Source organism: Poeciliopsis prolifica, unplaced genomic scaffold (assembly GCF_027474105.1).
Source record: "Poeciliopsis prolifica strain line A6 unplaced genomic scaffold, Auburn_PproV2 SCAFFOLD007, whole genome shotgun sequence".
NCBI lineage: Eukaryota > Metazoa > Chordata > Actinopteri > Cyprinodontiformes > Poeciliidae > Poeciliopsis > Poeciliopsis prolifica.
This window is the reverse complement of record NW_026562382.1, coordinates 8,874,968-8,890,003: the sequence shown is the minus strand read 5'-3', so window position 1 is coordinate 8,890,003 and position 15,036 is coordinate 8,874,968. Positions and strand designations below refer to the sequence as shown.

General features: G+C 37.8%; 3 protein-coding genes across 5 annotated transcripts; 2 read left to right on the top strand and 1 right to left on the bottom strand.

The window, feature by feature from the left end:
- Positions 1–256: 256 nt before the first annotated feature.
- On the top strand, positions 257–9,013 carry egfl6 (EGF-like-domain, multiple 6). 2 transcript variants are annotated; one of them, XM_055032465.1, is made up of 13 exons: positions 257–600; positions 1,631–1,737; positions 2,852–2,944; positions 3,113–3,232; positions 3,322–3,441; positions 4,074–4,208; positions 4,294–4,416; positions 4,826–4,888; positions 5,308–5,565; positions 7,551–7,625; positions 7,719–7,814; positions 7,889–8,151; positions 8,367–9,013. In XM_055032465.1, the coding sequence occupies exons 1-13, from the start codon at positions 527–529 to the stop codon at positions 8,472–8,474; spliced, it is 1,635 nt and encodes a 544-aa protein (XP_054888440.1). In that variant the 5' UTR covers positions 257–526; the 3' UTR covers positions 8,475–9,013. The 2 variants fall into 2 exon arrangements, with proteins under 2 accessions (XP_054888440.1, XP_054888441.1); XM_055032466.1 differs by lacking the exon at positions 4,826–4,888.
- A 974-nt stretch (positions 9,014–9,987) lies between these two features.
- Positions 9,988–12,477, top strand: rab9a (RAB9A, member RAS oncogene family). 2 transcript variants are annotated; one of them, XM_055032444.1, is made up of 3 exons: positions 9,988–10,361; positions 10,660–10,771; positions 10,942–12,477. In XM_055032444.1, exon 3 carries the CDS (start codon positions 10,981–10,983, stop codon positions 11,587–11,589), a length of 609 nt encoding a protein of 202 aa, XP_054888419.1. In that variant the 5' UTR covers positions 9,988–10,361; positions 10,660–10,771; positions 10,942–10,980; the 3' UTR covers positions 11,590–12,477. The 2 variants fall into 2 exon arrangements, with proteins under 2 accessions (XP_054888419.1, XP_054888420.1); XM_055032445.1 differs by lacking the exon at positions 10,660–10,771.
- A 445-nt stretch (positions 12,478–12,922) lies between these two features.
- trappc2 (trafficking protein particle complex subunit 2) lies at positions 12,923–14,909 on the bottom strand. The gene is made up of 5 exons (XM_055031600.1): positions 14,864–14,909; positions 14,531–14,658; positions 13,448–13,590; positions 13,206–13,293; positions 12,923–13,132 (listed from the first exon to the last, which is right to left on the bottom strand). The coding sequence occupies exons 2-5, from the start codon at positions 14,621–14,623 to the stop codon at positions 13,034–13,036; spliced, it is 423 nt and encodes a 140-aa protein (XP_054887575.1). The 5' UTR covers positions 14,624–14,658; positions 14,864–14,909; the 3' UTR covers positions 12,923–13,033.
- Between the last annotated feature and the right edge of the window lie 127 nt (positions 14,910–15,036).

Here is a 15,036-nt window from a genome sequence, read left to right as displayed (position 1 = left end):
AAAAACATAGTGAAGGCAAACTAGTTGGCATGTTCCGTACATGTATTTAATGCTCTGCTTGGCTTTCACAAACAGTGGTATCATCCTGACACACGTGTTTAAAACTGGATCCTGTCTCTTACTGCATGGGTTTCAGGCAGACCAGTAAAGGATTAGAGTGAAAACCCAAACTAAATCCCCACCCCCACTTACAAACCCCCTCCTACCTCCAACAGTCGCCCCCTATCTGTCTCAGAGCAGTGTCTTTTAGCAGAGTGTCAACCCACCTCCAGAAATTCAGAGGGGATGAAGGGGAAGCAAATTATGGGATACAAAGAGTAGCTGGAGCACACAGAAAGGAGACTTTTAGTGTTGGCTCTGAATACACATGAGACCCAGCGTGCTTTGAGTTGAAGCTCAACAAAGACGTGTTCCTATCTGAGGAAGTTAATGAAAGTGTATCTCAGGCAGGAATAGTCAAAACTCCCCAGACTGAAAGTCAGACCCTCGGAGAAACAAAGCAGTAGGGCTGTTCAACTTTTCAGACATGCAGGCATTTACTTTGATCGGTGCTTTTTGTATCCTGCTCAACATCTCCTCTGGCAGCATACAAGCTTACAGGTAAGTCAGACTAACAAAGCAAGTGATATTTTCTGTGTTTTAACCCTGTCTGCAGCTAAATTTTATATGGATGTACAAGAAGGTAGTTCCAAAATAACCAGGGACAATGAGAATAGCACATTAACTGGCTGTTTCAAGATCTTATTCTTTAGGAGAAGTTTAAAATGCTGTCCCTGCAAACAGATGAGATGAGTGTGAATCTTCTAAATGTGGTGCAGCAACTGTTTGTAACCGAAGGGCACCTGTTGCACCAAGGAGCTCCTGCTCCCTGAGCTATTCCTGTTGATTTCTAGTCCAGTCTCAGATTCCTCCTCTCCTTTGGGGGCAAGCTGCTTTTAGAATTCAAAATCCCACAACATCTAAACATCTGGGATATCAGACTTTACCTTCAAGCTTTAAAATAAAGACAACAAAGATGAGCGGTGCAGCCTTTAGATTTAGCTTTTTTAGATATACTCAGTAATTCAGTCAGTGGCACATAAAAAAAATAATAATTCAACTAAAAATACATTTCTCCAAAGTAATCTTTGTTTACTGTGGGTTATTTTAAGTGTAATGCTGAGCCCTTCCACACAACTGAGAATAGCTTGACATTAGAAATGCATTTGATTCCAGAACTCACACAAAGATAAAAGTACAGCTGTAAACTGGCTTATGCATGCGCTATCAATATGCATCATGTGGAGAGTCTAATTTGTGCTTTCCTCCATCCTGTCTGGTGGATGTTGCTCCACAGGAAGCCCTATTTCTGTCCTTAAACAAGCTAAAGAGCAGACACATTTTATTGGTTGTTTGTTTTCAAGGTATTAACCGAAAACAGACTCTGCAATACCTTGTTTGAGAAAGGGGCTGTGAAGACTTTTAGACATAAAAGGGGAGACTTTTTAATGAAAAATAAATTTCACCACTGTTTTATTGTGGCTCTTTAGATAATTTTGCTTTGTTTCTGAATGTTTGATCCTCGAAACAGAGCATACCAAAATAATATGGCAGATAAAATACCCATTTCTTCACTGCTTCTTCCACAAAGGCACCATCGACAAGTTCATACTGGAAGCCAAGCAGGCGTGTGTCGCTATGGAAGGAGGCTGGAGTGCTGCTATGGCTGGGTGAAAAACAATAAAGGGCAGTGCGAGGGTAGGATCTCTACATATTTAAATGAAATACAATTATTAATATTCTATGGGGGAAAAAAGGATAGAAAGCAACCTCACACTGTATTTTTCTGGGATGGTATGCCATACAATAAATAAAATAATGAATAGTTCTGAAGTGGGAGGAAAAGGATTTATGGTTTTCAAATACAAATCTGAAAAGTGTGTCATATAATTGCATACAACCACTTTTTGGAAGGTGTTTAGCTCCATCCATCCACTTCAGACCAAAACATTTACCCCTATTAAAGAAGCATGTTGTCATCACCATGCTTCATCATAGGGATGGTGTGTTCACGGTGATGCAGTGTTAGTTTGTTGCCACACTTAGAATTTGGTATGTAAGCTAACATATTCAGTTTTGCTCTTATATGACCAGAATCCTCTTCCACTTTTGCTTTGTGTCCTACTAGGATTTTAAATTAATGTTTTTTTATATTTGGCAGACAACAAAGCCTTGATAGGTTTGTGCTTCTGCCACAGTCTTAAAATTTTTTTGAAAGCTAGATTGAATAGTAATCTGTTAGACATTTGAACTTGGGAAAACCTAACATTAGGGTCTTCCACATCTTTCTCCCTGATCTGTTTTGCACCTGGGTCTTCATGATGCGGTCTGTTCAATAATGTCTCTGAACAAACCTCCAAGGCCTTCACTGAACATGTATGCTTGCAAGTTACACTTGTAAGAATACATGTGAACTCTGTTTACCAAGTGACTTCCTGAGGAAATTAGTTGCACAACATTTTATTTGGTAATGTCAGACTGAAGGGAACTAAACACACTTTTTACTCATACATTGTTTTGAAAACCATTCAGAAATTTTAACACTTGTCTAGATTTAACACTTCTATTCTGTTCTAAAACACAATGCAATGTAGGAAGATTGAAAGGATATGGGTATTTTAACAAGGTACTGGAAGATTTCTGCTTCTCATCCTTTTGAATGTTGTTCTTTTTATCAAAATTTCTTGACTCACAAAATCCAGAGGAAATGCCTGCATAACAGAAATGTGTGGTTTGACTGCAGTCCACCACTCTTGACCACTAATATGTCTGGTATATTGTGGTATTTTCTCCATGTTGAATGTTTTACCAGCTCAGTGCGAGCACGGCTGCAAGCATGGAGAGTGTGTTGGCCCCAACAAATGCAAGTGTTTTCCTGGATACACTGGAAAAACATGTAATCAAGGTGGGTATTCCGGGTCAGTGAGGAAGGGGATGGATAACATAGGTCTGAGTGGGTTCAAATTGTTAATGTGCTTTAACAGTTTATTGAAGTATATTATTTTCCCACACCATTTTTAGATGTCCAAACTTAGATGCAAATGTGGTTCTTTTGGGTTTTTATTTTTTTTAGATCTGAATGAGTGTGGCCTAAAACCTCGTCCCTGTGAGCATCGCTGCATGAACACTCACGGTAGCTACAAGTGCTACTGTCTAAATGGATACATGCTAATGTCTGATGGATCATGTGCAAGTGAGTTCCTTTCATGTACAATTACTTCAAATGTAAAGTAAAATTCAAAAATTGATGTCTGAGCATGTGCATTATGTTAATGCACTCAGATTCCAGAACGTGCTCTATCGCTCACTGCCAGTATGGATGTGAGGAAGTAGAGGGGGAGATTCGCTGCCTTTGTCCATCTGCAGGTCTTCAATTAGGCCAAGATGAGAGAACATGTGTAGGTGAGCTGTCATGTTAACAAGGTGTACTATTCAATTTCAAAAGAAGGAATAAAGAGAATGACTTTGCCTTTCAAAGTCTCATATGGGATATTCATTTTCCTGGATATAAAGTCATAACTTTACACTGTCAGGCTGATAGATTATAAATGCAATAAGGTTTTATTCTTCTCTGTTTGAACTATAGCTGAGCCAGACTACTCATAGATCACAAAATCCCAAACAGTCCTACTTTTCCAGTACTAGACGACCTAATTTCAATGGTGCTTCTGATCTAACACATTCTGCAGTAATTTGACAAGAAAAGAAGGCTTTCACTTTTAAGGTAAGCCAAAAACTAACCGAGTCCAGATGTTCTGTATAGTGCTGATGTGACACATTCTGACCTTGTACTCCACATTAAATTTCAACCCTGGCTGCACCAGATTGGATGAAAAAACATGCCCAGACTTTTAGCGGTTAACCACGGATTGAGATATCTGTTGTCAAACATAGAAGTAACAAGAAAGTCATAACTATGTGGCGTGATGAAAATGAAAATAAAATATAGAATCAAATTTATGCACCTCTCACTAAAGAGCTTAACTTCAACAAAAATGTTTTCTTGTTGTATATCTTTTTTTTTTTCTCTTCAGATATTGATGAATGCATATCTGGGAAGAACCTGTGCCCATACAACAGACAATGTGTGAACACCTTTGGCAGCTACTACTGCAAGTGCCAGAATGGCTATGATCTGAAATATGTCAACGGAAAATATGATTGTGTAGGTGGGTCTACAAGGTGTTCTTTAAGGTGAAACATCTGCTATTACTGATGCTTTTGAAAGTACAAGCAGTGTTCTCCTGATTGCAGATCTCGACGAGTGCGCAGATGAAACCCACAAGTGCAGCCAGGATGCCGTCTGTCTGAACACTCATGAATCCTACAGGTGTAGGTGCAAACCTGGCTTCAGAGGCAATGGCTTTGAATGCTCTGGTAAGGCAACATTTGAAAACAATCACTTTTATGAATGCCTCTCAAACTGTACAGAAACAAGTAGGAAGCAGAAGGACGAGGGCTTCCCCAGATCAAAGCAGCCAGTCAGACTGGTCAGAAGTAGTTTTACAGCTGCACATTTCATTTAGATTATTTAGCCATCAGCAAGCGGGAACATCGCCAAGGCTAGTTTCCTGCTTTTGGAGTTCACTCGCTGTTAAAGACGTTAAGAGACTTAGATTGAAAACACACCTGTGTAAACATGAAACTTCATTGTAACCAGTACATTTTGGAGAGAATGAGAAGAAAAGAGAAATCGGCGCTCTGAAGTAGAACTGAGATCACAATAAACAAAGACGCTCTGGGTCAGAGGTTACAGCACAAATGAAGATGCGTTTATTTTTTATAGCCAAGCCATTTTATCAGAGGTCATGGGATGGAGACAAAGGAAGTGCAGATGATTCCCTCAATGGTGAGATGATATGTGAGGATGATTTGTTCCAATGCTTTACCTTTTCTTATGTTGGCTTATTTTATCTTTGTCTTGCTTGCTGCTGGAAATGTGCCACCACAATAGCCATTGCTTGAAACTTCCAGCATGACAGAGCTGATGTGAGAGATCACTTTTGCATGTAAAGCACTAATTTAGGTTTTGCATTCATGATTTAATTTTCCAGCCACTCTTAATCAGCATGCAGATTTCACATGCTACTTTTTGTTCTGCTTTTGTGAAAAAAAATAAAAATAAAAAATTATTAGTAAGAAGCTGTAAGGAAGCCGGGAGCAAAAAGAGCAGCTGCAGAATAGATACAAACAACAAACAGGTTCTGGTTAAATACAAATTTTTAACTGCACATCCATCTGTGTTTCGGTTCCCTTTCCTGTCTGCAGTCATTCCAGACTCCCAAGTGAGGCCAGAGATCCTGGGAGGAAAGTTAAGCAACGAGGAGATAAAAAATGCCATCCCCGAAACAGTCCAGACGCCATCCCCCAAGGTCCTCCATCAACCTTTCGACTACGATGGAGAGGTCTATGTTGGGACCCCGACGAAGGAAAGAAAAGAGGAATTTCCTGAGGAGAAGGTGAAGGAGGAGGAAAAGGAAGAAAACGAGGAAGGAAACCAGCTCAACCCAAGAGGAGATGTTTTCAGTGAGTGTCTTCTCTTTAGCTGCCTTGTTGTAAATCACAGACAGAAATTCTGGTCTATGTTCAACGCATTGACCAGCAGCTGAAATAAACATCAGCTCAGGACAAAGCTCTTGACCAAAGAAGCAGTAAAGAAAGGGTTGATGCCTCAGACTGCATTACCTTTGACTCTGAGCCTCTGAGGCTGATAGTAAATGGGTTCCCATTGCACCAGAAATAGAAATATACTTGAATATTAATGTAAAGCATCAAAAATAATGTTATTGCTGTCAGTCACTATTGCTCCGCAGCAAAATGATTGTGGGTTTAAATCCCACAAATGGCCCTTTCTGAATTGAGTTTACCTGTTCTGTGTATTCCAGCTTGCAGCCTCAAACACCCCAGCAAGGGTAAAGAGTTTTGCATCTATACACTATAATATTTGTCCTGTTGGTTAGTGATCACTGTATTTTATTTAGGTGTATCAGCGTACAAAAGATGTACAAATGTACATCACACTTTACAGGTTTTTATTTCGGAAAAAAATAAGTTTAAGCTGTGTATGATTTTCATTCCACGTTGTCTTTATGCTCTGCTTTTCTAATCTATCAAACAATATGCAGTGTGACAAATTGTAAGAAAGTTCAAGGAGTATGAATGTTTTTGCAAAGCACAGTATATCATTTTCCTACTGTACTGTCCATTACCCCAGGGCAGCTGTGGCTAATCTCCAGTAGCTGACCATCATCAGTGTGTGAGTGTGAGCGTAAATGGGTGAATCACTGAAGTGTGAAGCGCTTTGGGGCTCTTTTGACTTGATAAATGACTATACAAGTACAAAGCCATTTACCATTTACTGAAAACTCTAACCTGATAGTAAAATGTTTAGATTCTCTTGCCCTATATTTGTTAAAGGGAATAGAGATACAAATAACCAAATGAGAAGCCAGCAAAGTAGAACTGATATAATATTTGTCTTTATAAGATATAAAAGCATAGAGCAAAGAGGTCATATTGTAGCATTCATTTCTCTCAGAAACCTGACAACGGAGGTTGCCTTTCACCTCCTCGCTTGAGCTTCATGAAAATACAGGCCTCTGTGTTAGACCTGTGATAGCAAGAGGAGACAAGCCCCAAGACATCCATCACCTCTGGGAAGGATTTTTTTTTTGCTCTTCTGGCATGTGCAAGCCTAAGGATAAAACTCATCTTGAGCATGCTTCCCAGTCTCACAATGGAGTGTAGAGGGGAAGGAAGATTGCGAAGTCCCCACAAGCCTTTTATTATGTTTTCCCCCAAACAGCTGTTGTGCTAAAAGACTTGCCTCCCAGGAGGAAAAGCCTGTCATCACCACTCTAGTCCCCTCTAACACCAGCCCCACTGTGATCTGAGCAGGTTCAGTAACCCCAGCTGTCACTCATCTGAGTCTCAGAGGGCTGCTTTTCACATGCAGTGGTTTACTGCAGGAGCTTTAAAATGATTGGAGTTGGGGGGTTCAAACCTAAAGTTGAAGCTCCATTTTAAAACATTATGGCAAACGGAGAACAGGTCTACACCTGTTGGTTAAAAGCCCCATTGGACCATTGATAACATCAGAATCTATTTGAAAAGCTTACTTTTCTTATCTAGCGTGACCTTTGTCTGAAAAAAAAAAAATCATTGTTTCAAAGCTATTTAACAGCATGTACAGTAAATGAAGACTTTTGTGTTTATGACTTTTTGATTATATAAAGGTTTAATATATAGTGTTATATATATGTGGTTTCAGACTGGCCAAATTCTGAGCAGGTCTTCACTTGATTCTGTGTTTCCAAACTGTGGTATTTCAAACTGATGTTTAGTTCAGCTAATAATAATTTGACCAAACCTTACTTCATAAGGGAAAAAAAAAAAAAAACTAACTTTTCCTTAAAAAGTTAAATTATGTAAAAAACTTCCAACTTTCATAGCTTGAAAAATCAATGGATAGAAAAATAATCTGTTATTTTTTTTGTCTTCTCTACATTCAGTATCAGAGGACTTTGAGTCTGTGTTTGGCCCGGCCACAGAAATCAAACAAATCTACATTGAACCACCTCAGGAAGGTAATAAAAAACATGTTTTAGACACAATAAAAATTGTCTCTGTGGGTGGCCGATTGTAAAAGTGCACAACTATTTTACTTTTCTTCCAACTAGAATATTTCCTGGACTGCAACTTTGATCAGGGAGCCTGTGAATGGGTCCAAGATAAAACTGATGACATGGACTGGACTGTGGCATACCATGATAAGGGTGACAAAAGAGTGTTGCGAAATATTTACTGCCTGTTTAGATACAGCTACTAATATACCGTTAAATCCACTCAGGTGGTGAGTACTACATGGCTTTGAGTGGGCTGATCGGTGGCAGCAAAGATGTGGCCAAGCTGAAATTGCTTCTCAGTGACCGAGCCCAACATGGCAGCTTCTGCCTGACCTTTGACTACCGAATGGTAGGTCATGATGTAGGCTCGCTCAGGGTGCTGCTGGACAACAATGCTTACCCTGTTTGGGAGCAAAGCCAAAGCAAAAACCAGAGCTGGCAAACAGAATTCCTCACTGTGGCCTGGAAGGAGGAGGCCCCACAGTCTGTGAGTCACTGTTTTATGAAAAGCATTTTTCTCAGATTATTGTCAACATGACATGACAAGTATTTGCTTTACTAACAGCTTTGCATGAGTAAAGCATAACAACTATCTCACGTGCTGTCAAATATGTAGATCTACAATTCTGTTTATTCAACTGGAGTGTATTAAAATGGATTTTTCAACTTAATAATACAATGTTTCAACCAAATGTCTTTCAGATTATCTTTGAAGCTCAACGCGGGAAAGGCATAGGAGGCGAAATAGGGTTGGATAATGTTGTGCTGACTTCAGGACCCTGTCAAGAGGATGCAGGTCCAATCTTCTAGGAAAAAAATCCCTTTAATAATTATTGTGCTTCAATAACCTGCACAGTCAGACTATGTACAAACCGCATACAAGTTTGCTTTCACTCCATGTTGGTACAGTCATCTGAACATTCTTTATTTTAAGTTAACAGCTCGTCTAAATAAAACACAAATGACTCATATCTCAGGAACAGATGGTAGAGCTAACTTCATCAGTTTGTTTAAACAGTATTCTGCTTAACTTGCGTTGTGTATGTGACAGTACATTAGTGAAGTAAACTACATAAAATGCAAGATGTAATGTGAATTAAATTGTAGATGACTTAAGTTTTTGAAGGCTTTTTTTTGTTGAAACAATAAAAGGTGTCAGTGCATATATGCTGCAACATTTGTATTGAAAATATGGTGAATGGTTACAATAAACATGTTTTTTTTTCTAATAGTGGGAAAGATGATTCCTTTTAGGAGTTTTTTTTCTGTTGAATTGTGAAAAACGTAGAAAAATATATTTCCTCTATACATTTTATGTTAGTTAAATAAAATGTGCTTGTCTTCCAGCATCCCCTTGTATTTAGCTTCATCTGTCTCTCTATCAAATGCACTCTAGCTCTCTAGCAAAACGCACCAGCACAACATGACGTAGATTATGTCTTGTTTCTCCATTGGGATGTTGTATTTATGGTTTTATTTTTCTGAGACAAGCAAGGTTTGGTAGCCCCCCCAAAAAATAAATATGATTCTTATCAGACCAGATTACCTTCTTGCAGATGTTTGATGTGTCCCCATATTGCTTGTAGCAAATACTCTGTATGGTTTTCTTTCAAAAATTTTCCAATCTTGCACTCTTTCAGAAACGCAACACTTCTGGAATGCAAAAGTTATAGTTATTCTGTCAACAGATTTTGTTCTTCTACCAAAGCACTGTATCTTTGTTTGAAGCTCCTTCAGAGTTGTTATGAGCATAGCTGCTTCTCTTGTACAGCCCATCAATATAAGTGGAGTTCTATATCTTCTTAGGCTTTCCCAGTTGTGTCATACATTTTCAGTTAGGTTTTAGAGTGATGGACTAAAGAGTACGCTGTGAATTTCTTGAAGTTTAGAATATTGTCTTATGACCTATTACCACTTTAAATTACCGCACAGGGTTATTTGAGATTTATCTGGCATGCATTTTGATCTTCCTTATACAGCGTGTTTACTAATGTTTTCGAACTACAAAACTGAGAACTCTAAGACAAACTGGATGTGTTATGCAGGGAACTATTTCCACAGGAAACATTGTACCCACAGCTACCCTGGGGTAGAAAGATGCTTCGTCACTGGGCCCGCCGATCAAAACCAGTACAGAATGCGGGTGAACCGTCTTGCCCAAGGTAACAACAGTTAAAGCTTTCAGCTATAAAATGACAACACCTGAAAGTATTCAAGGCGGTTAAATGCTTCTGCTTGACCTTTTGTAACATCTTAGCACTCCAGAGTACAGACATTGCCTATATGTCACCATCTAGCGGTCAAACAGAATTACTACAAAAACCTACAAGAAAAGTAGTGTTTGCTATCGGTGTAAATTAAGTAAAGAAAGCGAACGATAATTTTTTACTTTTTTTTAAGGAAACTGTGGCATCGAGTATTCTCGCAGATAAATATAAATATAAGGTATGGAAGATGAAAAGGGCTTGAGTTATTATTGCAGCCCTCGTTGTTTTTCTATTAAGATCACATGATCCAGCGGCTAGCTGCTCTATTAGCACAGCCTCTGGGACTTGAGCAGGAAACGCTGTGAGCTGACGTTATTTGAGTTGTCCAACGAAAGAAGTCATCACATTCAAAAATATTATTTTAATTGCTACCATTATTTTAGCAGCTTTCTGACTGGAACTGCGAAGCACGTCAGGAGAAATCGTCTCGGTGAGTAAAGAAAGGTTAGCTAGTTTAGTTCTTCATTAACCTTTCCATCTGTTATCTATTTTAAACTTAACCTAGCACAGCCTTAGCTTAGCTAGCCCGTAGACCTAGAATAATTTGTCTTTAAAATGAGTTGCCACATTTTACAGGAGGTTAATGTTTTTTGTACGTTATGGCGACAAGTTCGGCCTTCACAGATTAACGGTGGTCGTTTTTATTGTTATTTTCATCCGTGACTTCTCCCCCGAAGCCTATGTTAACCAGGAAAATGACTGCTTGTCGTTGTGTTTCATATACATAGATGCTCTCTATATGGCTGCCATCATCAAAACTAAGCAAATGAGCATGTGATCTAATACTGTGGCTAACAGCATACGATCTGGCCCAGTGGAAGAAGACAACGTCAAACTGGGGTGAGAATAAATGACAATTATCCTATTTAGGGTTAGTGCTATAAAGTGAGATGTCTTCACATGTAAATCTCAGTAAACTCAATGATCCTGAAATGTTAATTTATTTTAGAGACTCGGTTTTGATGATTGTGTAATTTACTGATTGAATTCCTGTGTTATCTCTCTGCTAGGTAAACAGTTTCTCAGTGTTTGATAAGTAGTTAATAGCCATGACGGCCAGGAAGTCCCTGCTTAAAGTCATCTTGCTTGGTGATGGTGGTGTTGGAAAGAGCTCCATAATGAATCGGTACGTCACCAACAAGTTTGATGCCCACCTCTTCCACACTATCGGGGTGGAGTTCCTAAACAAGACCCTGGAGGTGGACGGGAGTCAGGTAACCCTACAGATCTGGGACACTGCCGGCCAAGAGCGCTTTCGTAGCCTGAGGACTCCTTTTTATCGTGGCTCCGATTGCTGTCTGCTCACCTTCAGCGTGGATGATAACCAGAGTTTTCTCAACTTGAACAACTGGAAGAAAGAGTTCATCTACTATGCTGATGTAAAGGAGCCTGAGAACTTCCCATTTGTGGTATTGGGCAACAAGGTGGACGTGACAGAGAGGCAGGTGTCGACAGAGGAAGCTCAGATGTGGTGTCAGGAAAATGGCGACTACCCGTACTTTGAGACCAGTGCCAAGGATGCCACAAATGTAGCTGTGGCTTTCGAGGAAGCAGTCCATAGAGCGCTGGCTGCTGATGACAAAGCGGATCACCTCATCCCCACAGACACGGTCAAGCTCCACAGAAAGCCCCGCTCTGCCACTTCTTGCTGTTCATAAAATCTTGAAGCTATCACTAATAATCCTCTGATATGCCTGTCATGTTTTGAGGCTGTAGGCATAATATGCTGTAGTAATAAATTATGCTACTAGCTTTTTTTTTTTTTTAATTATCATTATTATTTCTTCAAGGTTCATTGATGCAAACTGTTGAACTTCTGCCCAGAATGCACAAGAAACACTAACTCCATTCATGACCAATTACAAATGAACTTGAGGAACTTTTGCACTGATTTAGCTTTGGCATGTTTTAAAATTCTTTATGCATTAAAATAAATGTTCCAGTTTTCTGCTGTCATAATGACACACACCGCTTAGAAGTGAGTGCAAATATTACCGGGCTTCCAAATGTGATTGTGCAACACAATTACAGAATTTAATTGCATCATATTAAAACCATATGTATCACCCAAGAACTATTTCTAATGATTATGAATGATCTAAATTACGTCTTTAGAAACATTAACCACAGAGACGTTTGATTACTACCCCTTAATGTATTTGCATCATAAATTAAAGTTGTGTTGGAGAAACCGCCATGAACATGTTTTCTTCTGGGAATAAACTTAAAGAATAACTTGCATGAGAAATTTGAGCCTTCATGTTTCTGCAAATTTTTGTATTCCGAAGCCTAGATGATGTTCAAATTAGATTTTTTTAAAAATAAGAATGTTTTTTTTTTCAGCCCTATTTTAAAAACTAATCCTTAATGCACTCTTGACATGATGAGCTCTTGAAATTCTTTAGAAAAAAAATTTAAATCAAGTGTATCTGACCAAAACTAATATAGAATGTTAATGCTTGTAAAGAGGGACATAATTCAACAAATAATGTCAAATATTTATGTATGTGGTACTTTAAAACTGGAATAAACACAAATAATTTGAATACTATTCTAAAGGCCTCCAATTTTTAATACACAAATGATTAACTCTTACAGATGCTAGGTGTTTTTTCATTGTTTCCAATGCAACAATACTTGAAAATATGATTGTGGCTCATCAGATAGGTATTTAAAATGAGAAACACTTGGCTTGGTTTGATCAGCCCGTTAGTAGCATTAAGATTGACTCTGTGCAAGTTAATTTATTGTCCTAGAGATTAAACTAAAAACTTCCTGGGGAGATCTAATTTGCCTGTGCTGTTTTGATTTTGCTATAATAATGCTTGAACAAAGAACAGGAAATAACATAATTGTGCATTAAACTACAAGTCTTGTTTATTCTTATGAATTTACTTTAAGAACCAAGCTTCATTGTCAGCTAAATGAAAGTTATTCCAGAGTAGAGGAAAATGTCACATTGAAACTAAAATCACCATCACTTAACACAAATTTCTTTTAGTCATACTTTTTATTGAATGCAACAGAAAAAGAACAGACGAGCACTTTTTTATTTTTATATATACAATGAGAAGAATACATTCAGATCTTGGTGTGGCATGATTAACTTAGGAGATGTTTCTTTCCAAGAAACTGGACTTTCCGTTCAAATGCCGTTGAGCGTATCGGGGCATTGATTTCATAGAAAGGATTCATCGCAAACTGGAAGATAAGACGTAATTGTAAGACAGTCAGCCTATCAAACTAAGGTTAATACACACAGAACACAACTTACCTTGATGTATAAATCATAAACATCGTTAAAAAAGTTCTTGATTCCATCTTCTTGTCGAACATCGTGCAGCATAATGAATCTTATTTGTATGGCAGTGAATTAGAGAAAATTAACCAAGGCAAATATGATAAACATGCATATAAAAAAGGTAAACAGACCAAATACCAACTACACAAAAAACTATGTCTAAATATAAAATTTAGAAAAAAACAATAGATAAGATAATACACAAAAGGATATGTCCTGCTGTGACGAAGGCTGAGACAAACCATTCGTTGAACTTGTCCACAGTTTTCAGGTACATGCTGTTGGACAGCCACATGTTCTCGTCCACCAAGTCAAGGGCCGCGTGTGCGATGAACTGGTTGAGGTGACGATGGTCATCCTGTGGTCAGTGAAACACATATTATGAAATAAATTAGGATCAGAAATATAAAAACTTTTCATGAATCTTGAAAAGTATGAAAACGTAGCAATCAGCTTTATAAGAGTCTTTTAGAAGAATTAGCTCAACTGTAAAGCATACAGAGCTGTATCTATGTTTAAAACTCAGAAAGAACATTGTACTGTACAAAAAGGAAACCAATGATTAAGACAAGTTATGACAGCATTCAGTTACTTTTTGTAAAAGTCTCTTGCTGTTCATTTTCTATTTGCAGAGCTTGTAGATTGTAATGCATATATAAAACAACAAACTATGAAATAGGATGTTTAATAACGAAAGTAAGCAACAGATATTGTGAAACTTTATGTTCAGTTTCCTGCATTTTGAAATACAAACTGACACTGAACAGTTAGTGGCATCCAATGTCTGCTTGATGCAAAGAGACATGAACGTACAAAAACAACAACAATACGGATTCCAAATCACAACCATCACATACATTGTTTGTTTGTTTTCAGTGTCAGGGTTGGTGCAATATTTTAGTACACCAAAAAAAAAAAAACAGGAAGAAAACTGTTGCTAACAAACATATCAATCTCAGAATGTTCACATTTTTTCCAACTCGGTTACATTCCAACTTGGTTAAATTTATTTTGTATTTTTCAAATTGTTTTTGAAAAAAAAAACAATATATACATATATTTAGATGTAGACATACAAGTTTCCCTTATCAGATTTGTTTGTTTTTCAGTTTAATTGCCCAGAACAAACGTCACGTGACACCACAATACACCTCGGATAGCCAGGTACCTGCATTTTAATACTCAACAGAATTGTTTGAATTTATTATTTATGATATATCTTAGCGAGTCTTATTTAAAAATATTTCTGTTTAAGGCAGTTGGGATCATTTTTAAGGGACGAGTGTATTTATTATTACCTTTGATTCAGGCTTCCCGGTTGGTAAAAACTCCATCTCAAACACAGGATTGTCATGATGACCGACCATAACAAAGTAAAAGCTCCCCGACATCGTATAGTTATTTTCTCAGCAAATCGAAATATGCCCTGTAATGAAAGAAAAAAGCAAAACAAAATCAAACAAACGATCTTTCGAGACTTACGAAATGACATGTACACATTTGAACGAAACAGACAACGCAAACGATTCTTTAAGGGACTGTTTCGCCATCAAAGTAAACAGGATCCAAATTAAAGTCCGAAGTCAAATTAAAGACGTATATTTTCAAGCGATAACCCAGTTTTTCTTTACCTGTTAAACTCACTTCCTGAAGATGTGAAAGCGTAGTCGCAAAAAGATGACGACATTGAAAAAAAATATATATTTAAATTTATTTTGTATTTTTTAAATTATTTTTTGGAGCATACTATTTTAAAATTACGTTACTAAATTAGGTATGTGTAAAATTATGCACGGAAAATGTG